Source organism: Erinaceus europaeus, chromosome 19 (assembly GCF_950295315.1).
Source record: "Erinaceus europaeus chromosome 19, mEriEur2.1, whole genome shotgun sequence".
NCBI lineage: Eukaryota > Metazoa > Chordata > Mammalia > Eulipotyphla > Erinaceidae > Erinaceus > Erinaceus europaeus.
The window spans coordinates 12004059-12031633 of NC_080180.1; the positions used below are offsets into that span (position 1 = coordinate 12004059).

The following is a 27575-nucleotide window of genomic DNA, read 5'->3' on the forward strand; positions in this document are numbered from 1 at the left end:
TGTGTGGAGTTGTACCCCTCCTACCTTATGGTTTTGTTCGTTAATCCTTTCTTAAATAAAAAATTTTTAAAAAAAAAAGAAGAAAGAAAGACAAGCAAAAAAAATAATAAAAAAATAAAATAATAAATAAATAAATAAAAATATTTTTAATATTAAAAAAAACATTAAATGTGAAACATATAGGGCCAAAATATATGCATAACTATATGCTAAATATATTTTTAAGCTTTAACTCAGCAATTTTTGAGCTTCTAACTAGTGATGCTGATAACTATTTTCTTGGCAATCAATAATCTGAAAACAATGAAGCCAAAAAAATTCTTTTGGATTTGTATAACTTCTAAAATATGTAGTTTTAGCATTTACTGCTAAATATCAAAGGTCTCAGAGGACTACAGCACATACTAGTAATCAAAGGCTCTGATAATCCCAGGTCTTCTCTTCTAAAGTGATCTCTGGGATGCTAAAAGAACGAATCATTTTATATCTGTGATTCTTGCTTTCTTCCTCACTGAAATGTGAGATATGGACAAGGTCAGTATTTCTTAGACATTTGGATCTTATTAAAAAAAAAAAAAAGAAGTTGGAGGTTAAGCCAACTTGGAGTGACCAACATTTCTTTTAAAATAAGGACATAGAATAAACCATAATGTAAAATATACAGCTTTAAATTATTTTTTTTCATTAAAAAGGAACTGTTTAACAAAAACCAAAAAATGGCAGAAGGGTGAATTCAAAATGGGAAGTTCTTAATGTTAAAACTCCATGAATACATAAAGGACTTCAAGATATTGGATCTTATCAGTGCTCTTACATTGTCAGGCATGCCACTTAGGCTCAAGCCAGACCCTCCATTACACTGGGGGAAGTTTCCATGCTGTGGTATCTTTCCCTCTCTCCATCTCTCTGCCTTTGCTTCTAGCTGAGAAAAAACAAAGTCTTGGAGCAGTCAGGCCCTGGCAATGGCAAAAGAAAAAAGTATAGATAAATAAATAAACAAAATTCCACACTCTCATACTATCTTTCTTCGGTTCATTTTTACTATAGATGAATATCAATTTCATAAATCTTTAAAATATTTCCTGTGCTTAAAAATGATTGGATTAAATGCTCTTCACTCTCTCTTGCAACTATGAAACTCTGTACACTGCATCCTAATTTTGATACTATATATTAAGCAAATTCAACAAACATTCTGTAGTGTGTTATCAATTTAATATCATTTGATTAATTAATAAAGTACTTTGAGAACAGGGAAAACACGTGGTTTTTGATGGAGTATTTTTGTAGAACACTTTTAAATGCACATAATACATATTAAAATACTTTCTTTAAAGTTACTGTGGGAAATGACATTGTCATTTGCGTCTACTAAGCATCATCTGGTTGCACAAACTTGAAAGAGAAGTTGTGGTCACTCCAGTCTTTATCTTAGAGACCAAGAGTCATTTTGCAAATTTGTAGTATCATTTCCTTAAACAACCCACAGCTGAACTATACTTCAGTTCCTCAGTTCTATATTTTAACAGAGACAGAAACTCAGTTCCTGAATTTTTTTTTCCTCCAAGTGTTTCTGAAAGAATTGAGAGAAGTTTTTATTCTACCATGTATATCCAAGGACTAGCTCTAACCAGTGAAGGATCTAATAAACTGGATTTTCTTTCATGTTAGAAAAATAAGATGGAAATGTCATTGGTTTTATTTTCTCAATTAAGAATGGGTGAATCAAAAGAAAAAACTTTTTTCAAGTTAGTACATGGTTTGGGAAAAGAAGAAGCAAGCAAAGAAGCCAAAATCAGGTAAAACTATAAATTTTTAAATCAGCTTTCATTTATAAAACATGACTAATAATGAAAACTAAGACTTGTGTTGAAATATGTAGCATGTGAAAAATAAAATTTTGTGTTAAAGTAAAAAGATACTATGAGAAAGTTGCTAAACCTAAAGTATTAAAAAATGCAACTGTTTTATTAATAAGGGGAAAGCTAATAACATCTATTGATATATAATCTCAAATTCTTTACAGTCATCAGTGGGAAAAGTACATAGTTCACGTATCCTGATTTGCCATTAACATAGCATGTAAGGGTTTCCTCAGAAAAATAACTGTGTGTGAGAGAAAGAGTACAGGATAAGTGGCTTGATATTCAAGAGAGATTTTAATTATCATCCAAATTGTCATGAAACACATACCTTTTTATTACAGAGCTAAGGAAAAAAGAAATAGACTAAGTCTTCTTGTGCAAAAACTTGAATTTCATGAAGAAACCCACGCCAGTAGATCTGGGAACTTGGCCAAAGAGACAAGGTGAGTAACTTCTTTACTTGGGGAAATTTTTGCTAATTCTATCATTAAAGATTTTTTAAAAAGAGGAAATTAGGCATTTCTATCCCATTTTAAATTACAATTTAGTATAAGGAAGGTAAGTGATCTTGTCTTAGAAACTGGAATTATTTCATAAAATTAAACTACTTCAATACCTTGAATTAAATGATCTTATTAAAATTCAAAAGCACTCTTTTTTTTTTGCCTCAAGGGTTATTGCCGGGGCTCAGTGCCTGCACCACAAATCCACAGCTCCTGGAGGCCATTTTTTCCCCTTTGTTACCCTGGTTGTTTTACCATTGTTGTGGTTATTATTATAATTGTCGTTGTTGTTGGATAGGACAAAGAGAAATGGAGAGAGGAGGGGAAGACAGGGAGGGGGAAAGAAAGACACCTGCAGACCTGCTTCACCGCTTGTGAAGTGACTCCCCTGCAGGTGGGCAGCAGGGGTCTCAAACTGGGATCCCTTCGCTTTGCACTACATGTGCTTAACCCACTGCACTACTGCCCGACCCTCAAAAGCACTCTTTTAAAATTATATACCTGTCAAATTTAAGTGACATCGTTCATGCTTTCTAAACTGATGAAATACTTATTAATGTATGAGTTTTCACAATGTAGTGATTTCATAGAGAATAGCTATTCTCAGAAGTTCAAAGAAAAAGTGCCCTAGGTACACTAGGAAGGAAAGCAGAAAAAGGGAAGTTTGTCATTTATAGCTACTTCTTTATAATACAAATTTCCCCAAACTTTAATAATGGCCAGTAAAAGACCCAAAACATCTGTTGCATTAAAGATGTTTCTTGTCCTTTTAAATTTCACTAGTCAAACTTCCTGTATCTAAAAAAAAAAAAAAAAAAAAAAAAATTGCAACACACTGTGGTAAGAGCCTCAAGGAAATTGCAGTTAAAAATGATATTTGGAAGATACTGTCAGTTTAGGATCTTCTAGTTGCTGAAGCAAGGAAGATAAACAACTTGATTTTCCTTAGTGTATCACATGTGTCTTCTGACCTAACACACCAGTCATTTTCCCTTAAAATATGAAATTCATACATGCATGTGAAATTACTTGATTTTTTTAGCATACTGTTGATAGGCAAAATCCAAAAGAAAACTGACCAGTACTTTTGAAGTTCTAGTGTAAATATAAATTCCTTAAATAGTAGTCAATGGAGAGCCCTTAGAAATCTGATAGGAGAGTAGCCTGTATTAGGACAGATTCCTAAGTCAACTTTCTATAACCACCATAATAGAACATTTTGTTTTTGAACAGAATCTCCCCTGAAGAAGCAATGATATGGAGTGAATCTTTTGAGAAATTGCTTTGTCATAAAGGTTAGTGCCATTCTTTTTTTTTTTTTTCAAAGACTTTATCCCTTTTATGGAAAGATACTAAGTATGTACATAATGACACAAAGTGGGCTATCATAAAGTATTGGGTTATGAACACAGTGTTATGTAAATCATCAAAGTGAATAAATGAATGTATTTTTTCAATAGTCTCATTTTCTTGGGAATTAATTATGGCAACTGAAATATAATTTCCTTGTGTAGTGGTATATAATTTCACTTTTTTTTTTAACTTTTAAGTTACCCTTGGTTTTACTGAATCCTAGATTCTGTTATTTGTACCATTTTAATATTATATTTATTTATTATTTTTACTATTAGTAGGTTGATTTTTTATGAAAATTCAGGAGATGTAGATGAAAATACCTAAAAGGAGTTTTGAAAATACTTTAATATTTATATCAACTCATTTATTTTAAAAAAGAATTATGGAGATAAATTGAGAGAAGAGTTGGGATCAGGTAGATGTTTAAGGGGAAGTTTGTTTATGAGATGATTTGGGAGGACAAATATGAAGTTTCCTTTAACTTCCTAACAAGAAGGGATGAGTTAAAATAAAGTACAGACTACCTCAGCTGCCACTTACCAGGGATATAGCCTTTAGAAGCAAATATGCAGGTGAAGAAGCTTATTTTGTCTTTATTCAGTGATTTATTTCAGGAAGCAAAAGTGACAAGCTGAAGTGAGCAGACAGTGTCACACAACCAAAAGGTTCATTAATTTTTTACACAAACCAGGCAGTCTGCTTAAGAAGTAAGTTTATCATTACCAAATAGCCACAAATTACCTCAAGCTGATTGCTACTATTTGTACCGCAAATTTTGTTTCTTTCTTCCCTGTTTGCCTTGAAACATTCACTCCTCCTTGTTAGTCTTCAGTCCATCTCAGGCAGATCATCTGATCACTGTTTATAACACTGCGAGTAGCTTTCACATTCTAAGCTGTCTACTTGAAGAAAGACTTCCTATTACTGGGGAAGCCCGAAATGTAGCACTTGCAATTTACCCTCAAGTACTGTGTTCCATTTGATGAGACACCCATTTTTCCTGTCATCCCTTATTGTCTGGATTTTTCACCCCCTTCACTGCCCACCTCTCTACGAGGTCTCGGTGACCTGTTTATGCATCTTTGAATTTACTGATTCAAGAATTGTATTTCTGTAGACTTGTGCAAGAACTTGAAAACTTTGCTTCTTGAAGTGAAAATATATTCTGCTTCTCAATTTTGATACTGACTCAGAGAAACAAAACAAAAAAATTGACTCAGAAATCAAGGCTAGAATTTAGACAAAGATAATTTTTTTGTTTTGCTTTAATTGGTAGAGGCTCCTACTATTGGAAATAACATTCTATTTCAAATCTTTAATCATCAACTGTGTTAGATAGTGAGAAAATATTTATAACCAATTCCCATTCTTCTGGATGTGTGTCTACAAATCTCTGTAAAACTCATGATATAGTTTACTAGCAACCACAAAAACTTACATTCTAGCCTGTTATCATTTCACAGATATTATTCTTCAGTTTCTTTTTCTCATCTTTAAAAAAACCATTATGTTGTTATTCCTATGGAATAAAATCTAGGAATTTGACTCATTGTTTCTCTGTCTCCTATTTCTTCCTTATCATACTTATAATACATGCACATATTTGGTCGCTGAAGTTCCATATTTTCATGTGAAACAGCACTGATTATTTTTAACAGTGTTGTATAGGTAGTTCATAACTACATGCATACTTTTAAATTTTTCTCCTGAAGATTTGAGTTATCTAGCATACAAACTCTTCCAAAGTCTGCACCCAACTTGATTTTCTAATGTGTTTGTTCACTACCCTTCCCCTTAATGAAAGCATAGTTTGTTTACCAATATTACAGCGAAACTCTCTCAATTCTCTATTCCATTTTAAATCCTTTTATCCACTCAAAATTATTTTCTCTGTGTTGCCTATTAGAATCTTACACATATTTTATTTTATTTTATTTATTTATTTATTTTTTTTGTACCAGAGCACTGTTCAGTTCTGGTTTATGGTGGTGTGGAGGATTGAACCTGGGAATTCGGAGCCTCAGGCATGAGAGTCTGTTTGCATAACCATTATGCTATCTACCTTCCACCCTCATCTAATGATTTCTAACATCAACATTATACAAGTTCAACAGAATTTTAAAACTACCTGTTTTTATAACTGTATATTATTAAGGTACTATTTTACTTTATTATTTATACAGAAGTATGTATACATGGATATAAACACAATTAAGTGTGTATATGTTATATGCAAGGAAATATGTTCTTCTCTTTGGGGAAGGAAATAGGCATATTTCTTCTTACACTTTCCACCTGTGGCTTTCAATATTTCTTTCCCAATTTTTAGTTACTAAATTGCTGCTAGGTAAGAGATTCCAACACTCTGCAAAGTTGATCTTTTCAGTCAAGCAGATCCATAACAAACACTCAGGTTCTTAATCTCTTCAGAGAATAAAAACAAGTAAAATACAATTGAAATTAAAAGTTGATTGCATAAATAAATTATCCCTGCAAAAATAGCCACTGTCTCTGTCAAGGCAGGGGCTAGAAGGCCAGATAGTAAAGAGACAGTGCAACCTGGTGCTTAGGATATTATACTCTACTTGGATTTTCAACTTCAGGATTTCTTGACTTTTTGTTTCATTTGGTTTCTTGGCATGAGAAAAATCCTCCAACAGATGCCAGAGTTTTGATTTAGAAACATGCAATTACAAGCATTTCATATTTGTATGACACATTGAGCCAGCTTCTTCCAGTGTGAATTCTAATCCCAGGTTCCATCAAGCACTTTTGGCAGCTGCAGTCACCACTGCTGCCTTCTAAAGAACTGTTTTGCAAGTCACTGCTTCTCTGTGCGAAATGGTTCCATTGTGACCTGACTTAATGCAGCTGGCCCTGCACTAAGAGGAACAGGAAGTACCTAACTGCTAGGATAATTTCACACAGCACTGCATATTAGTTTTAAAAAGTAATTGACTCAAAATGTTAAATACACGAACTACTTTCTCATTCACCACGAACTCATTTCTTGAATCAGTATTTGTTCTTCTCTATTCACATTATGCCAAGAAAATCCATTCACTATGGTTAACTCATTGTGCACACTGTCAGAACACTAGATGTTTCCTTATATTAGTGATGTGAGTTTGTTTGGAACGTCTATATCTGCCGTAAGACTAATGATGCTAACAGTGGGTTTTACATGGTTTGTTTCCCCAAGCACAGTGACTGGCACATTCATTTGTGCTTCATGAATTCATCAAAGACTATATTTTAAGCAATGTCCATGCTGTATTCTGAGAAACTTCTATTTGAATTCCATATAAGCTAATATTCCTGTGTTGCTCTCAAAAGATAAGTGAATGCAAAGGGGGCTGGGCGGTAGCACAGTGGGTTAAGCACACATGGCACAAAGCACAGATAACTGAATGCAATCACTCTAAACAAATAAGTGATATGCCTTTCTTGACATTAATCTCCATATTCCTCACAATGGGACTTTATTACCTTCACAGCAGTGAGTGCTAAAGCATATATCATTTTAAATGAGATCCACCTAGGCTCAATCCTGTATTGCCAGTTTTAGAGCAAGTGTTAGAGTAACCATTATTGTTTTATTATAATTTTTACTATAAGATTTACAGAAAATTAACTATAAACCTCAACGTCTTTACCTGTATAAATGGAGATAATATGATGTCATAAGACTGACACTGAAATTAAATGGAACTGTGCCAATAAAAGACATATAGCACAGGAGTCGGGCGGTAGCACAATGGGTTAAGCACATGTGGCGCAAAGTGCAAGGACCGGCATGAGGATCCCGGTTTGAGTCCGGGCTCCCCACCTGCAGGGCAGTCGCTTTACAAGCGATGAAGCAGGTCTGCAGGTGTCTATCTTTCTCTCCCTCTCTGTCTTCCCCTCCTCTCTCCATTTCTCTCTGTCCTATCCAACAACAACAACATCAATAACAATAACTACAACAATAAAACAAAAAGGGAATAAATATTTAGAAAAAAAAGACATAGCAGCATGTAGACGACATTGCCTTTTTTTCAATATATAATGTAGTCCTTAGATTTACTAGGTGTTTTTTTTTTAATATTTATTTTATTTATTTATTCCCTTTTGTTGCCCTTGTTGTTTTACTGTTGTAGTTATTATTGTTGTTGTCGTTGTTGGATAGGACAGAGAGAAATGGAGAGAGGAGGGGAAGACAGAGAGGGGGAGAGAAAGATAGACACCTGCAGACCTGCTTCACCGCCTGTGAAGCGACTCCCCTGCAGGTGGAGAGCTGGGGTTCGAACCGGGATCTTTATGCCGGTCCTTGTGCTTTGCGCCACCTGCGCTTAACCCGCTGCGCTACAGCCCGACTCCCTTACTAGGTGTTTTATAAATAATTAAACGGCAAATGAAGGAAGTTATTCTTAACAATAAAAATTTCATTTGCCTGGCATATGGATGATTTCTGTTAGCTGCCAGCACAAGACATTTTATTATAATTATACTCTATTAATAGGAAAATTAATGCTCATATGTTTCTAAGTTATGATAACATACTTATTAACTTACTCTACAAATAGTGTGGTATTTTAAAATCTGATCAGGCTTCATGTAGAAGTTGTTTTTCTTGTCTTTCTTTTTTTTATTTTTTTTTTAATTATCTTTATGTGTTGGATAGAGACAGTCATAAATCGAGAGGGGAGGGGAAGATAGAGAGGGAGACAGAGAGATACCTGCAGAACTACTTCTCATTCACAACGCTTTCCCCCTGTGTGTGGGGACCTGAAGCTCAAACCTGGACCTTGTGCGTTGTAACATGTGCGCTCAACCAGGTGCACCACCATCTGGCCCCTTGTCTTTCTTTTGTGTTTGATTAGTCTATACTAGAAGATTGATGCTAGTTGAACCTATAGCATAATTCCACAACATGTGTAAATCAGTGCAACATTCTGTATGCCACCAACTCAAACAGCATACTTTGCTGGTAAATAAAAGTAGAGCAATGTCAAGCCAGGTGGTGGCACACCTGGTTAGGCACACAAAGCAAAATGCAGAAGGATCTGGGTTCCCTTGCTCCCCACCTGTAAGGGAAGGCTTTAGGGCAGTGAAGCAAGTCTGCAGGTGTCTGTTTTACTCTCTCCCTCTCAACCTCCCCACTACCCTCTCAACTTCTCTTTGTTCTAGCAAATAAAAACAGAAAGGAAAGGGAAAAAAAAAGGAAAAAGTGGCCACCAGGAGCAGTGGAACTGTAGTGCTGGATATAACCTTGGTGGTGAAAAAATAAAAAAGTGGAGAAAAGTCTGTAAAACATAAAATTTTAAAAAATCACTAATCCATGTTTAGCCTACACATATAGATAAAATAAATTGAAATAAAAAGTGTTTTTCTCTTCACTGAAATCAAGTAGCTGTTTATAAGTCTAGTGGTCCAAGGAGTTAGTTCCTCTTTCCAAACTAGATGTGACCAGGACAGACTTTTCTCCCATTATAAGGTAGCAGACACTCTATTTCACTAATTCTGCTTTACTTTTTCATTTAAAAAGTAAAAATCAGTAAAATCATAATAATAATAAGCTAAAATATGTCTTTTCTGTGAAAGAGGAAGAGGCAGGACCTACGTCATAAGCAAATCTAATTATATGCTTTTTAATATAAGCAGAGTATTTCTACATGACTACTTTTTGTTTCTTAGAGTTACCTAAAAATGTCCTCAAAATCAATTTGTTGTCTTGATTTCAATTATTTCCTATTCTTTAGCCAAACAATTCTCTTCAGAAATGTACCCTGTCACAACTACCAAGCAAATAAGAAATATCAGGATTCTATTAGAACTACAAGGAAATGGCTGGCATAATAGCTCAATTGGTAGAGTACTGAACTTACACACATGTGGGTCCTTGTTCAATCCCCAGTACAACATGTATCAGAGAGATAGTACGGCCTCTCTCTGTCTCATATGTAATATATATTACTTTTTTTAAAGGATTAAAAATACAAAGAAACTATCAGTTCTGAACATAGTTACTAGACACAAAGAGATTTTTTTTTTTTTTTTTAGATTTCAACTCAACAAAAATGGATGTTAACTTAGGAAAAAGTAGACAGATATTTTAGAAACTTGAAAGAGGAAGGAAGTATAGGCTTTTATCAGTGACATCATATTATATTAAATATTTATAAGTGGGAAACTCCTCAAGAATATTGCTGGCAGTTCTAGCCAGACACTGGGACATGATACTCAACTGTCTCAAGTTTGGTTCACACAAGTCTATCTACAGATCTTTGTTTTTGTTGTGACTTTGCTTCTACAGATTTAAACATAGTCTGCATTTCAAATACTACTGTACTTTTGATGTAGGGAGTGGAAAGACATTTTTGCCTTTTTCTCATTGTTTCCTTCCAAAATTATTATAGGAGGGAGAAAAAGACAAAAAGTAAAGCCAGAGATCATACAATCTTTATAATCATATAAATTAAAAATGAAGAAATTTTCAAGAAATAGTTAATTAGTAGCTATACAATGCTTATTCAGTGTAATTTCTAAAATCATCAGCTGAAGGCTCCAACTTAATGAGAAGTCTTATAAGGATACTGTAATACAGTTTTTCAAAGATCAAAAGGATATTATTCTAGGCAAAAGTAATGCTTTAAATTGCTTCCTATAAGATTAGATATTGATATATAAAGTGTGAAAGGAAGTACAGACTAGGTTAGTGAACATGGTAAAACTGGCATATCTGAGTATTCAAGTTTTCAGCTATTTTGGTTTAAAAGCAGAGATGTACTATTGACTATACTCTGAAAATACATAGTTTTAGGCATTTGGGAAAATGTTATCAAAATTTTGTTGAAGGGTCATGGCCTATTGATAGTTCCCTTCTACATTCTGAGAAAAGCATACTATTCTGCATACTAAGGAGTTCTTGAAAACCAAACATCAATTGAGCTAGAAAAAAGTGATTGTCAGCCACAATCATCATTCTTGTTTCTTTTGTTGACTCATTCATGAATCACTTAGCACTAAGATTTCCTTACAATGATGTTTGAGGAGATCTTAGTAGCATTTAATCACTGTGACAAGTTGTGAACTGCTTGTACATTTTATGATAAGTTCTCAGATTCTTGCTGAGTTTGCCCTTATCTCCACCACCCCCCCCAACCCCTCCTGGGACATTTAACTACTATCATCTAGAGCTCAGGGCCCATTTACTAAGAAAAAAGAAATGGTGGAATCTCTTCCATTCCAATTTCTTTCTAGTGAAAGAAAACTAATGGAACAGTGGATTTGAAGAAATAAACTAATTTCATCACTGTAGGGGCTGGAATTAACCTATATTTTAACACTTGGAGAATGGAGGTAGGTTTGTCACATCAATTTTGTAACTAGTGAGACTTTAAATATCAATTTCCTGGAACTCTTAAATACTAAAACAATCCCTTACAATATTAAAGAAATGACATTTCACTACACAGAAAGCAAATGTTATGTATAGAGGAAATAAATGGTAGTATGTAAAGCATAACTTGAAGATTATATCAGTTTTCTCTTCCTGTTGTTAAAAATTGGTACACATTTAATGGCTTAAAATAATGCAAATTTCTTATCTTAAATTCATTTTTTATTAAATATTTTATTTATTTACTAATGAGAAAGATCGAAGGAGAGAGAGAAAGAACCAGATATCACTCTGGTACATGTACTGCAGGGATGGAAATCAGGACCTCACGCTCGAGAGTCCAATGCCCTATCTACTGCGCTACCTCCCGGACCATTTATCTTAAATTCTTTAGGTCAGAAACACAGTAAAAATCTCATAAGGAAAAAATATATATATCAACAAGGTGTTGACAGAATCAGTATTATAACCCTTTTCAGAGGGTCTATGGGAAAATTTCTTCCCTGCTCATAATGGAGTTTGGTGGTGGTGTTTTTTTTTTGTTTGTTTGTTTGTTTTGGTGTTTGTTTTGTTTTGTTTCCCAGAGAACTGCTCAACTCTAGTTTATGGTGGTGCTGGGGATTGTAGTTGGGATCTTTGATGATGTCTCAGGCATGAAAGTCATTTTGAGGGGGCCGGGTGGTAGCATAGCTGGTTGAGTGCACATATTACAATGAGCAAGGACCTGGGTTCGAGCCCCCGGTCCCCACCTGCAGTGGGAAAGCTTCATGAGTGGTGAAGCAGGGCTGCAGGTGTCTCTCTCTGTCTCTCTCCCTCTCTATCACCCCCTTCCCTCTTGATTTCTGGCTGTCTCTATCCAATAAATAAAGATAATACCAAAAAAAGTCTTTTTGAATACCCGTTTGAGATGTAGTTCTCTCCTATTCTGAACGAAGGTCTCCATTCTCTTGCTCACTCTAGCCTGAGAAACATTCTCTCATTCTTTGGTTCATGATCATCTTGTTTTATCTTCAAAGTGAACAGCAGTTACTATCTTGTTATATCTCTTCACACACTCTTCTGCCTTCCTTTTCCACTTTCAAGGACTCATGTGATTAGATTGACTGCCCCTGAATAATACAGGACAATCTCTCAATCGCAAGGTTCTTAACCACAGTTAGATCAGCAAAGCTCCTTTTTACCATGGAAAGCAATATTCATAGCTTCTGGGGATCAAGGCATATCCATCTTTGGAGAGCTGTACTCTGCCTTCCACAGGAAGTGCTGCCTTCCTGAGGAAGATACACGTCTACATTTCTTCAGTTATTGTTTGATAAGTGAGATCTGAGAAAACCGAATTTAACTGAAACTCAGTTTCCTTATTTTGAAAATGAGTCTGGGGCTGAAGGGATAGCATAATGGTTATGCAAAGACTTTCTTACCAGAGGTTCCAAGAGGGGAGGGGAGGAGAGGAACTAGAAAAAAAAAAGTTTCTAGGACATATCTAAGAAGTGTTGTAAGACTGAATGTAAGAATTCTAGAACTCTAAGAAGCCATTTTATGAACGCAAAAATGGAGTTACTGTCACAATTCTACAAAGACTTTTTTTTTAATTTTTAAAATTCAATATGGATGTTTTTCTTTCATTTGATAGGACAGAAAGAATTGAGAGGGGTTGGGGATAGAGAGGGAGAGAGGTTAAACCAGCAGTTTAATCACTCATGAAACTTTACCCCTGCAGGTGAGACCAAGAATTTTAATGTAGGTCCTTGTATATGGCAACCTGTGCTCTATTGGGTATGACACCACCCTGCCCCAGAAATTGTCTTTATAAGATATATTCATTAACTATGAGTAACAGCTCCAGAGAATAGTGAATAAAAGAAATGGATATACACTAAAATGAGTTGAACAAAGAAGGCTATATCATTTCGCAGTTTTTGAATTGCAGTATTAAATTGTTGGCTTATTTTTGTAAATTGCAGAACTAAATATATATATTGCTATCTTTAATCTTGTGTCCAAAACATTTGCCTCTGTGATTTTCTTAATCTCCTGTTTATTTATTCCCTATGTGCTTTTGTCAGATTTTGTTACTAAAATTATCCTAAATGACTTAAACTGCAATGGAAAGTATTCATTACTCCACTGATTTTTGGAGGAAGTTGTATAATATTAGAATTTTTAAATTTTATTTATTTTACTATTATTATTATTAATATTTATTTTATTTATTTATTCCCTTTTGTTGCCCTTGTTGTTTTTTATTATTGTAGTTATTATTGTTGTTGTCATTGTTGGATAGGACAGAGAGAAATGGAGAGAGGAGGGGAAGACAGAGAGGAGGAGAGAAAGATAGACACCTGCAGACCTGCTTCACCGCCTGTGAAGCGACTCCCCTGCAGGTGGGGAGCCGGGGTTCGAACTGGGATTCTTATGCCGGTCCTTGTGCTTTGCGCCACCTGCACTTAACCCGCTGCGCTACAGCCCGACTCCCTAATTTTATTTTTAAATATATATTTATTTATTCCCTTTTGTAGTCCTTGATTTTTTATTGTTGTAGTTATTATTATTGGTGTCATTGTTGGATAGGACAGAGAGAAATGGAGAGAGGAGGGGAAGACAGTGACGGGGAGAGAAAGAGAGACACCTGCAGACCTGCTTCACCGCTTGTGAAGTGGCTCGACATACTCTGGTCATTGGGCTTTGTGCCATGTGTGCTTAACCTGCCGTGCTACTGCACTACTCCCAGAATTTTTCCCCCCTTAAATGCCCATCAGATATGGGCCCAAAGATTGTGAAGGCTATTTTATTCTATTATGCAACCAATCAAATTAAAAACCTCCCTACTGTGTTTGTTATGTTTTACCAGAACACTGCTTATCTCTGGTTTATGGTGGGGTGGGTGATTAAACCTAGGACTTCAGAGCCTCAGACTTGAGAGTCTCTTTGCATAACAGCTATGCTATTTAACCCCACCCTACTCCTACTGTATTGGCCATTAGGATAGGTTTTAGTTTTTCAAGCATTTTCCCATTTTATTTAAATTACTTTTTAAATTTACTTTTTCCATTATTGGAGGATTAATTTTTACATTCAACAGTAAATACAATAGTTGGTGCATGCACAACATTTCTCAGTTTTCCACATAACAATACAACCCCCACTAGGTCTTCTGTCATACTTTTCTTATTAGCATAATGTCATTCATAATACTCATTTATCACCACTTAATAATACCTGTAGTGATATCCTTAATTTCCTTTCCATAATGAAATAGTGTTATAAAGGATTTTTATTGCACTAATGTTTGCAAAGAACCAACTGTTAGCTTTGTTAACTTTCTCAATAATACATTTTCTTTTAAACATATTCCTGTTCTTTTAATTTTTTGTCAAATTTGTGATGTTAATATGCTCTTGTTTTTCAAGTTTCTTAAGGTAAAAACTTATTTTTCATACCTTTCTATTTTTATTTGTATACCATTTCATGCAATCAATGTTTCGCTATTGTCTAAGTATAATGCAAATTTTTGACATCTTAATTTCACTATAATTCAATTGCAAATATTTTCTAATTTCTATAATTTTTTCTTTGACCAATGAATTATCTATGTGTATTACCTTAATTATAGATATATGTGAGTTTATAGCTATGATATCATCAATAGTACTGATTTCTGGTTAATATTATCATGGGACACAGAATTCTTTTTTTTTTTTTTTGGGACACAGAATTCTTTAAAAGACATCAATTGTTTGAAAATCATTTAAATTCATTTCACATCCTATATTGTGTAATCTTCCTGTGAACTCAAATAGGTATGTTGAATAGAGTATTTTATGACAGTCAGCTAGATTAAGTTGTATATAATGTTCAGGATTATACATATATATGTATTGTTATTCTAAATGTTATATAAATTTATGAGTGAACAGAATCAAAATTCACAAGATTTCTATAGTCTTTAATATCATGTGACACTCATTCAATGATTTTTTTTTACTTCAGATATTTCCAATTCAATTCTAGAATATCGACTTGATTGTTTTCACAGTTTTAATTTTCTGCTGAGTTATTTATTTATTTATTTATTTATTCCCTTTTGTTGCCCTTGTTTTATTGTTGTAGTTATTATTGATGTCGTTGTTGTTGGATAGGACAGAGAGAAATGGAGAGAGGAGGGGAAGACAGAGAGGGGGAGAGAAAGACACCTGCAGACTTGCTTCACCACTTGTGAAGCGACTCCCCTGCAGATAGGGAGCCGGGTCAGGAAAGAGTTCACCCAGTAGAGTATGCAGCTATCCATGCTCAATTCCTTGGGTTCAAGTCCTGGCACCACAGCGGAGCACTACAGGTGGCCCTGAGGGATCTCCATGGACAATGGAGCAGTGCTTTTGTCTCTCTTTTTGCTTTTTGTCTCTCCCTCCCCCCACCTTTCAAAAATAAAGAATTAAAATATTGGCCATCATCAAGGACTTGATGTTAGACCAGAAACTATCAAATATTTAGAGGAAAATATTGGCAGAACTCTTTTCTGTCTAAATTTTAAAGACATCTTCAATGAAACAAATCCAATTACAAAGAAAACTAAGGCAAGAGCTATGAAACTCAGAGAGTTTACCATGAGCCAGTCACTGGTTTAAGCACTTTGTATATGTTAACACATTTAGTTCTTTAAACAGCCCTACTAGGTAAATATAGTCATTACCTTAGTTTTTAAATACTTGGAATCAGAGGCATTAAAGGAAATGTCACTCAGAACTATATGGTTGCTAGATAAATACAAATTTGAACCTTCGACTTTCACAAGATTTAATACCGACCCCTCACATATTTAAGTGAATCAGGATAAAAGTAAAAATAGCAATTCTATACTCAGTCTAAATGCTTAAGACTTATAAACAACCACTTGGAAAACTTGGTATGAATTTAAAGATTGCCTAAGATTAGGTCTGAAGTTCTTAGACTTCATAATTCTTCCCTATAAGCAATTCCTACCTTCTGTTTCCACCATAGTTTGGTTTTGTAATCTGAGAGTTCAATGAGTTCAAATTTTGTTCATATTCAGGCTTGAAGACATACAAGCCATCAGTATGGCTTGGTGAATGAATTTAAGGAAAAGTTTCCAGTGTAAACTCTATAAATAAAGAACCCTTAGATAAGGGATGCCAAAGTCTAGAAATCAGAAGTATGTCTAGACATGTATGGGGGTGGAGAAGGGTAACGAGGAGCAGATGGGTCTCTAATGGGATGACTTAGTTCTATAAAATAGCCTCTTCCCAACCACAGGGAGAGGCACAGATGAAAGAGACACAAAGCGATATCCAGATGGAATTCCTCTTCTTCATTTCTATCATGCCAACCTGATTCTAATAAGGATTGTACGTATATCTCAAAATTATAAAGTAGATTACAGTTATTTTATATGTGGTCCCTCAAATACACTGTGCAAACTGAATACTTACTACCCAATGAGTTAGAGAGAAATATGACTGTTTTGTTAGTATATATGTAGCTATATTTTAATATCAAGTAGTATATTTTCTTAGTGCATATACAGTTAAAAATATATCACTTGAAGTTTAAGCAAAGTGCAGAGTGCTGATCTGGCATGAATGAGGCCTGAGTTCAACTGCTGGTGCTGTGTAAGACTGAGTGATGCTAAGGAGTGTTCTCTTCCCTGTCTCCCCCTCTCCTACCCCCTCCTTAACAGTCTCTCCCTCCTCTCTCCCTCTCTTTCATTAGTAAATGAATGCAGACATTTTAAAATGTAAACATCACTTTTTTTTCCTTGGTAGATGGGCTGAAAGCATTTACCAGATTTCTTAAAACTGAATTCAGTGAGGAAAACATTGAATTTTGGATAGCCTGTGAAGATTTCAAGAAATGTGAAGACCCTCAAAAAATCATCCTGAAAGCAAAAGCAATATATGAAAGATTTATACAGACTGATGCTCCACAAGAGGTAAAGCTGACTGCGGTGATTTATGGCATAAAAATGTGGCTGCTCTTACAAAGTTAAAGGACATCTTTTTTCTGTTGTTGTTGTTGTTGTTGTTGTTGTTGTTGTTATTGATGATGTTGTGTTGGATAGGACAGAGAGAGATGGACAGAAGAAGACAGAGAGGGGGAGAGAAAGACAGACACCTACAGACCTGCTTCACCCTGCTTGTGAAGCGACTCCCCTGCAGGTGGGGAGCTGGGGGCTCAAACCAGGATCCTTACACTGGTTCTTGTGCTTTGCGCCACCTGTGCTTAACCCACTGCGCTACCGCCTGACTCCCAAAGGACATCTCTTTTCATCAAATTGTTAGCTTTATGCATTCTACCAGGAAGACCAGTATTTTGTGGAAGCAAAAATAATGGCTATCATATAGATTTTTATGTACAAAAAGATTGCATTGTAAGCCAACGACATGTAAAGACAGGCATGATTTTTTTTATTAAAAAATGTTTTACTGGTGATTTAATAGTGGTTTAAATGACTATAAAATTAGAGTGATATAGTTCCATACCATACTCAGCAGAATAGGTATAATTAAAGTCACTGCTCAGGGCTATTTTTGTTCTAGACTTAGAGTGAATACAATTAATTATGCATTGATATATCATGTTAAATACATTAACACAAGCCGTCTCTTAAAAAAAAAAAAGCTTTCGGGGGTTGGGCAGTGGTGTAGTGGGTTAAGCGCACATGGCACAAAGCACAAGGACCAGCTTAAGGATCCCAGTTCGAGCCCCCAGCTCCCCACCTGCAGGGGAATCACTTCACAGGCAGTGAAGCAGGTCTGCAGGTGTCTGTCTTTCTCTCCCCATCTCTGTCTTCCCCTCCTCTCTCCATTTTTCTCTGTCCTATCCAACAATGAACGACATCGACAATAACAATAATAACCACAACAAGGCTACAGCAACAAGGGCAACAAAAGAGGAAAAAAATAGCCTCCAGGAGCGGTGGATTCATGGTGCAGGCACTGAGCCCCAGCAATAACTCTGGAGGCAAAAAAAATAAAAAATTTGTGTAAGAGATGAAGAGTAATCAAGATTGTTACAGCATGTGCCATTATAATGTTAACTTCTCTACACAAAGCTTTTATTTGACTTAAAATAATTATCCCTCCACCTTGAAGTAGACTTAAGAAAATTTCATAATAGGGAGATAAATTAAACCTCACTTAGTAATGATTCAAGTGAAAACTATTGTGATTTTCCTTTTACTGATAGCTCAGATTGCGACAGCTGTGTAAAATAATTGCTAAAATGTCTAAAAATGTAGAAGACATGTGTATTCTCACGTACAGATAAGAGATTTCATATTCCTGTTGCATTTGTAGAAAAGTGTTTCTTTCTTCATTGAAACACCTTTTGTATTTGAAATTGTTTGTGTTTTACTATTAAAAAAATCTGATTCATGGGGCTGGGTGCTGGCACACCTGGTTGAGCACACATGTTATAACACACAAGGGCCCCGGTTCGAGCCCCAGGTCCCCACCTGCAAGGGGAAAGCTTTGCAAATGGTGAAGCAGGGCTGCAGGTGTCTCTCTGCCTCTTTCCCTGTCTATCTCTTCTTTTCCTCTCGATTTCTGTCTCTATCCAATATATAAATAAAGATAATATTTTAATTGTTTTACTATAAATTTTAAGTATTGTTGCTGAGATAGTATTGTCTGTGTATGTATTCTTCCTGAAATTATAATTCTTTTTCTTTAACTGAATATGATCTGGGTTTGAACATATTATTAATGCCCCACAATACCAACCATAAAAAGAGATTTTTTTTTAGGATGGATATTTGTATGGCTTTACCTATGAGGGGAAAAAAAAAAAAACCTTTGACCTGAAAATTTTACCACTATTAGAAAAAAAGATCAATAGCATTGTAGTAAAAAAAAAAGAATTACTACAATTTTATATCCTGAACAGATAGTGTTTTCAGCACATACTTGCAAAAGAGGTAGCATAATAGTATATCGCAAAAAGCACTAGGATAAAACAAAAGTCTCACATTGAAATACTAAATATGTCATCAGCTTATTCGACCTCACCCCAAATAGCTTCTATGAAGTTTAATTTCTGCTTTGAAAATGAATCTAAGTGAATGAACTCACAGATACCTAGCATTTTCACACTGAATTATTCTCAAAAGGGAGGACAGAGAACAAAAAGAAACAGGCACATAGGAAGTAGAGAACCAGAAGAAATAACAATCCACAGGAAATGTGTTGCTCCATAGATCCCTAACAAGAGCAACATCTAAGCACTAACATGCACTATGTCCCCTCCAACACTAACACAGTCCCATCCTGTTTCTTCACACAGGTGTTTACTTATGAGACTGATTATAGTTATAGTTATGTTTTTTATTCTCATTATCCAGGTTAACCTTGATTTTCATACCAAAGAAGTCATTGCTAAGAGCATAACCCAACCCACACGCAATAGTTTTGATGCTGCACAGAGCAGAGTGTACCAACTTATGGAACAAGACAGTTACACACGTTTTCTGAAATCTGACATCTACTTAGACTTGATAGAAGGAAGACCTCCGAGGCCAACAAATCTTAGAAGACGATCACGCTCATTTACCTACAATGAATTCCAGGATGTTAAATCAGATGTTGCCATTTGGTTATAAAGCAATTACTGTTGCTCATTTTGTTGACAAACTTACAGATCCTCTTTTAAGACACAGAATATTACTGTCATAAGGGGATACATCCTTCAAAAATAAAACACATCAGGTGAATGAATTTTAAAGATGCCCATCAAAACCTTGATTTCAAGAATGTATACTGAATTTGCCAACATAGTATATAAAACTTTTTCCATTGGTAATCAGAAAATGCTATTACTTAGTTGAAGTAATACTCTTTTTTACAATATTCTTATGTTAAGTAAATGTTACTTTTTTCTTTTTGCAAAATTTTAAATTTGACCAAATGCCTACTTTGAATCTTATTTCTAGATGTAAACAACATAATTCTTAGATATATACATATTCAGACAAGTTTCTATAATGATGAATTCTCTCTCTTTCTCTTTCTGAAAATCAATTCTCTGTAATACGACATGATGATTATTTGTCCTTGGACTACTAACTCAAGCTCAAGAATAACAATATCTAACATTTTATTATTAAGTAAGCAATAAGAAATTTGGGGAGAATACATTCACTTCTACAAAACCATGAGGTTGCACATAGCATACTTTGATAACTGAGAAGGGTATTCACATTTGTGTTTTTTCTTGAGTGAGTATGAACTCACACAATGATACGGTGTATATGGTCACAGAAATACGATGTGCAGCGACAACAACACATCATCTGGGAAAAGATCTGCTACTAACACTAACAGCGTAACAATGTAGTCAGCCACTAAACGGTCTGTATGATGCTCAGAGGTGGTTTATCCTAAAAGGAACAGAGTTGATTTTTGGACTCTTATGATTGGAAAGAAATGAGAGAAAGTAAAAAGCCTATGAACACATCCATCTGCCACACTGACTTAAACACAAAATGTGTTCTACCATTAATCATGTTCTAATCCCAACTCTCACCAAATCACTTAATGTTATATGATTATAGGAATAAGCTTATATGTCTCAGTCTTAGGGAAGTATTTAATTTTAGCTGTGTGTTGTATTATTGCATGTGAATAACTGTATTTATAGATACCTTATATTTGATTTTGGTGTTATGCTTCTTGAAATGTGAAAAATAAGAAGTATACATTATCACTATAGCAATACATATTTTATATATCTTCAGCCATAATTTAATGTCTATTTGACTACTAAGTGTTGGCACTGATCAGTGAGTACCTTTTAAGTTATCAAATTAGACCTAGGTATATTTTCTAACTTCAAAATGGCATTGGGATTGTTACCGCCAGTTCAATCTATTTTGTCCCGAAGTGCACAATATCATCTTTAAAATTATGATGTAGTGTTCCATTGAAAACATATCCCATAACTAATTTATGCAGTCAGTGGACATTTAGGTTGCATTTTATCCCTTTGCTGTTGTAAATAATGCAGCTTTGCACATGTCCCTTCAATTTAATGTTTGTTTTTATTTGGATATATGCCTAGGAGTGGTATTTTTGGGTTATAAGTTATTTCATTTTTATTAAAGAATGCTCCATTCTGTTTTCCATAGAGGCTGTACCAACTTGCAAATAACAAACTAAAAATAGAACTACCATATGATTTCACTCACAAGCGAAATATAGAGAATTGAGACATTATTTTGCAAAAAAAAAAAAACAGACAAAAAAGAAGTAATTATGTTTTAAAACTTTATGAGAATTATGGTGATGGTGGTAATTATTATGGGGACAGAAGACTTTGGTACTGGGTGACTGGTAACTATAATATTGTAAATTACTATAAAATCACTAATAAAACTATATTAAATTAAAAAATAAAATGATATGGGGGCTGGGCAGTGGCACACTGGGTTATGTGCACATAGTACAAAGGACCTGTGCAAGGATCATGGTTTGAGCCTCCAGTTCCCCACCTGCAGGTTGATTCACAGGTGGTGAAGCAGGTCTGCAGGTGTCTGTCTTTCTCTCCCCCTCTCTATCTTCCCCTCCTCTCTCCATTTCTCTCTGTCCCATCCAATAAAATTGAAAAATGGCCACCAAGAGCAGTGAATTGGTAGTGCCAGCACCGAGCCTCAGCAATAATCCTGGAGGCAAAAAAAAAAGGTAATTAAATTATGTTGTTGCTATTCTTAATGCTAATCAACTTTTTACACTTTTGCATATAAGAAAACAAGGTATTTTGTCAGTGTTTCCTTTTTATAAATAAAAAATTAAAATAAATAAATAAATAACAAAGTATAAATGGATGCCAAAAAAAAAAAGGAAGAAAACAAGTTATCTTGCATTTCAAGAAACTGAAAGTGGTTTTTTGATTACTTTTTTTTTCCCTCTCACTATGGAAGTATATTTCCAGAAAGTTGTAATGAGTAAAGATAAAAATTCTCTAATCTCACTAGAAAAGTTATTGGCAGGGATGAGAAGTATAAGTCAATGGTAGGCAATGGTCGGGATGGCCGGCACCTGCCCTGTTATGTGCAAAGTTCAGGTGTGAGTCTTGGATCCACTTGGGTGTGTCGTCATAGCTCTTGGGGCAGCTCTGATGTTATGCTGTCTCTCTCTCCCTCTCCATATCTAAATAAACAATCAAACAAAATGTTGGTATTACATATATATATATAAGTTCTTGGCAAGCGAAAAAAGGAGGGAAGTATAAAGGGGAGGAGACAGGAAAGAGGAAATAATATCGACAGATTCTACTGGTATTGTTCTAGAACCACAAATATGGACTATACATTCTTTTCACCTGTAATGCTTTTCAGAAATATTCAGTCTTTTGTTTGAAGGATAAAACAGTCCATGAAATACTTCAAAACATACTGTGTGGTGCTGTCAATGTTTAATTTTAAGGAGTTTATTTCTATAGAAGAGACAATGTGACCAAATACTGAAAACAAAGTAACCAATTAGAGAAGGAAAGAAGCTCAGTAAAAGTATGCAGACCATATTGGACATTGGTGAAGGAACTGCGGAAATATATGCTGAAACTTGCACTGAGAATCTTAGCACCAGGGCTTCCTCACCAGATTTTTTTTTAATTTTTTTATTTAAGAAAGGATTAATTAACAAAACCGTAGGGTAGGAGGGGTACAATTCCATACAATTCCCACCACCCAATCTCCATTTCCCACCCCCTCCCCTGATAGCTTTCCCATTCTCTAGCCCTCTGGGAGCATGGACCCAGGGTCACTGTGGGTTGCAGAAGGTAGATGTTTGCTCTTCAGAAACGAATTTCATTTCTTTTTTTTTTAAATTTTTTATTTAAGAAAGGATTAACGAACAAAACCATAACTGAATCTTTTTAATATATAGGCTGTGTATTTGATATGCGGACTCTCTCAAAAGCCTAGACCAAGTAGATTAGAAGCATCCAATAGCACAGCTATATGCAAGATACTGGGTACTGTACAGCAAACCCTAACAAAAGGACTTTTCAAAGTTAACCCAATTACCAAATAATGTGATGATAACATTAACTATTGATTGTCTTTTTGAACCCTAAGACAGCAGGAACCTCACATCTCCACTATAGAGCCCCTACTTCCCCCAGTCCTGGAACCCTTGGATAGGGCCCACTTTCCCGTATGCCTCTCCCAATCCATACGAATTTCACTTCTAAGCATTCTCAGCCCAATTTTCAGAGATAAGAACTGGGAATTGCACCATTTTTGTTAGCATCCCCATATTTGTTGATTCTAAGCAGATCACCTGCCAGTCTCCAGGGCATCACTTGATTAATGCCTGCACAGAAAGTGGCAAGTAAAATGACTCATGAAGGAGAACAGCAGACTGGAAGTTGATATGTGATAAAAGTTTATAAAGAGAGAACGATTTTAGGAGGAGACTCAAAAGTATATGAAAGAAAAGAAATGACAGTGAGGTCCTGGGTTCGTTACCTAGCACCACATTTAAAAAATCATAACCAATATAGCTCTTATTTCTTAACCAGTCACATGTATAAGACCAGAATGTCTTTAAATATATAGTTGTATTGGGTTAGATAATTTGGGATATAATGAATCCCACAGACAAAAGTCAATACTTGGGCTGTGAAATATTGTTCATACTAAGAAGCTCAACAATTACAGTGAAATCAAAAAGGAAGTCTTATGAAGCAGGCAGTTAGTATTTCAGCAGAATAAAGCCTTAAAATGTAGCATGTTTTTCATCTGAATACTAGATCTAACACTTATCAGAAGTAGTATAGAAATTCAGTTAAGTATATTGAATTTCAATTTTTATTTGCTACATAGGACTAAAAATTCAAAGTATTCTTATTTGTAAAATAGTAAATATATATATACATATATATATCAGTAGTATGTTTAATATCATATTTCTGGTATATTTCAAAAATTAAAAAATAAGTAATAGCTATGGGAAAAGCAATGACAAACAATTGCTAAGTTTGGAGCACCTAAAATACAAAAATTTTAAGTAGGCTTTACTTACCAGATTAAAGAATTAAATAAAAGGGTGGAATAGATAGCATCATGGTTATGCAAATGGCCTCTCATGCCTGAGGCTCCAAAGTCCCCAGTTCAAGCCCCTGCACCACCATAAGCCAGAGCTGAGCAGTGCTCTGGTGTTTCTCTTTGTGTGTTTCTCTGGCTGCATGTCTCTCAAAACAAACAAATAAACTTAAAAAATATTTTTAATTCATTAAAAATAAATGAATAAAAAATGTGGACATATCATCAATACATGGAATCTAACAATTATTTTCCAAATATTGTTTCAGAACAAGGAATGTTGAAGTACAAATTCAAATTACATCAAATTAATACAGGTGACACCAGCAATATATTCATTTAATGATTTATTATTTTTATTGTTATTTATTTGATAGAGACAGCCAGAAATAAGAGGAAGGGGGATAGAGAGAGGGAGAGAGAGACAGAGAGACACCTGCACACCAGCTTCACCATTTGTGTAACTTTCCCTCTGCAGGTGGGAACTGGGGGCTTGGACCTGGGTCCTTGCACATCGGAATCTGTGTGCTCAACCAGGTGTGTCACCACCCAGCCCCAATATATTCATTTAATAATTTATAGTTTGAAATACACTAAACTTATTTTTATTTATTAAACAGAGTGGTCCTTGTAAATCAATAAGCATTTGTTATGCTTCATTGTAGAAAAATAACATCTATGATTATCTGAATTATAGCTTCTATGACCAAAAGACACTTATATGAAGAGAGAAAGCATCTAATCTTTTAATCCAGAAATATTCATTATTGTACATGCCTATATTTCCTTCTAATATTTTAAAAATCTACTGAAATATTTCACCATGCAAAAAAAAAATGGATTAGAAACATGAATTTTAATTATCAGAGAGTTCTTTCTATTGATCACAAAAATAAATTTTGGAAGTAGTATCAATGTTAAGAAAAATTCTCTTAATTTAAGAAGGAAAACTTAGAATAATGTGAACTAGAGAAATAGAGCCAGGACTAGAATGTAGCAGATTATAAAAAGATGACAAGTGATTTTAAATTTGAGAGAAGTCCTAGGTAGGTAAAGTATGCAAAAATATAATTATTGGATTACATAAAGGATAAGCGAACATGAAGGAAATAAAAAAATCAGAAAGGGAGGCTATAGTAATGATTTCTAAAAGGCAATACGCACTACAAATAAATCACTATAAGATGTTCAAATAAGAAAAAATTAGCTAAATTTGAAATTTTTCTATTGAGGCATGTGCTTGTTCTGATAAAAGAACATCCACTTCAATACTCAGAATCTGCTTCACACAATCTGTGGATTTCTTTAAGTTTATTCTATCATTGAATATAAGGTTTAGAAACAAATTTAAAGTTCCTTTTCCACCAACTTTTCACATTTTATCAATCAAACTAATGAAGTCTTCTCTAAAATGTATGGGAACAACAATGAGGAACTTGAATACACAGATTAGAAAATCAAACATAGTCACTGATTTATTTATCCATCGACAATCATTCATTTGTTCCAAAGTATCAGGATCTCTTTCTATTATTAGTATGGTTTTATTTATTATGCATTTTATTGAGTGCTAATCTTTGAAGCATTAGTAATTCAAATAATTATGTCTTATGGAAGAAATGAAGTAAAGTATACCTAAATTTATTAATCATCCTTCATAACAGCATTAAATATTTAGTCGCATAAGGGTACATTTACTAATTTCCACACTTTTGTAAGCAGTTAGATATTTAATGTGTAATAAAATTACATATTTAACTAATAATTGCTCCTTGCTAAATACTGTTTAGATAATCCTATCTTTGACTTTTACTGGATTTGTGTCATATGTTAAATAATTTAATATCTTAAATTTATTTTAAAATGAAAGTTAACTTGATTCTTAGATTTTTGTTTAACTGTCATAAGATTTAATTAAAAGGGGTTAGGCGGTGGTGTATCTGGTTAAGTGTACACATTACAGTATGAAAGGGTCCCAGTTCAAGTGCTGGTTCCCATCTATAAGAAGTGATGAATCACTGCTGCAGTTTCTCTCTTCTCTACCTCCCTCCCTCCATTCATGCCTGTTTCTACCCACAAATAAATAAATATATAAAATATTTTTTAAAAGATTTATTTAAGAACAAAGGACTCTGGGGGGGAAGATGGAAAGTAGGGTACGGGTGGAGGGTCTTTGGGGTTCAGAGGTATGATGGTGAAAAATGAACCTAATTTAGATGAGAGAATATTTTGCAGACATCTATCCTAGGAAGATGAGAAATAGTACTTATGTGTCAACACTGTAAACTATTAATCTCCCCAAATAAATGATAAAAAAAATAATTAGAGCTGTTGGTTTTTGTTTCGTTTTTACAAAACATCTTATTTTCTCTTTTTATTGTTTTATATATGCTACATATACTGGATTCTATGATTCTACTGCAGTTTTACAATACATATTCTGGGGGCCTGGCGGTGGTGCATCTGATAGTGCAGACACTTTATAGTGCACAAGGACTTGGGTTCAAGCCCAGTGTCCTGACCTGTAGTGGAAAAGTTTCACTGGCAATGAAGCAGTGAGCAAGTGTTTCTCCCCTTCTCTATGCTCCCCCTTCTCTCTAAATTTCTTTTTCTATATAAAATAAATATTTTAAAGATACATGATGCAATGACTAGTCCTACTTAAAGTTAATAGTATGAAAAATGAGAAGTATACATTTGTATCATAGAGATTAACTTTATTGTTTTTGTATAAGGCTCAGTCCTCAGTCTTTGGCAAAGATTAAAAATACATATGGCTTGCTCAAGCTTCTTTAAGTGTGATAATGCAGACTAAATTTGACTTCTCTGAGGAAGAAAAATGTTCAAATATCTAATAGAAAATCACATTTATACACTTACAAGTTTCTGATTTATAAATCTGTCTCAAAAGCTCTTGTTATATTGGATTGTTGGAAAAGTAATGACAGATTTTTGCATAGGAGAATACAGAAAAATACATCATGACTTTTCCGACAACCCAATTCTATCTGTAGTAAGGAAATATTTTTTAAAAATCACAGCAAAATAGTGAATCATGCATGAAGAAATCCAGGGTGGGATAAATAAAGGATTGGGCTCTGGAAGAACCAGAGAATTGATCCCTATGAAGCTATCTGAAATGGGAAGGAAATAAGAACATGTATTCATTATGTTCTATGTTAAATAAATCATATATTTTATTAAAGAATTGTTGAATCCATAATTTTTGTTCTTGTTGATGTTTTACATTCTGAAGTAAAGCAACCTGACATTCCTTATGTGACTCATTCAACTACTTTTTGAATCAAGATTCCAGCAAAATCAATTGGGCCTCCTGTGATTATATAGACTTGGTTCTTTTATCTCTTAGAATTTATCTTTCTCAATCAAATAGTAGTTTACTGGAATTATTT

The 27575-nt window shown here is 34.4% G+C and overlaps 1 protein-coding gene across 1 annotated transcript; it reads left to right on the forward strand.

Annotated features, from left to right (window-relative positions):
• The first annotated feature begins 1478 nt into the window (after window positions 1–1478).
• Window positions 1479–20163, forward strand: RGS18 (regulator of G protein signaling 18). The gene is made up of 5 exons (XM_007539750.3): window positions 1479–1799; window positions 2207–2308; window positions 3602–3663; window positions 16886–17052; window positions 19462–20163. Exons 1-5 carry the CDS (start codon window positions 1681–1683, stop codon window positions 19717–19719), a joined length of 708 nt encoding a protein of 235 aa, XP_007539812.1. The 5' UTR covers window positions 1479–1680; the 3' UTR covers window positions 19720–20163.
• Window positions 20164–27575: the final 7412 nt, after the last annotated feature.

Coding starts and splice junctions, on each gene's coding strand:
- RGS18 (XM_007539750.3), top strand. CDS start 1,681: ATGGAAATGTCATTGGTTTTATTTTCTCAATTAAGAATGGGTGAATCA. Junction 3,664..16,885: donor GAAATTGCTTTGTCATAAAG/GTTAGTGCCATT, acceptor TTTCCTTGGTAG/ATGGGCTGAAAGCATTTACC. Junction 17,053..19,461: donor AGACTGATGCTCCACAAGAG/GTAAAGCTGACT, acceptor CTCATTATCCAG/GTTAACCTTGATTTTCATAC.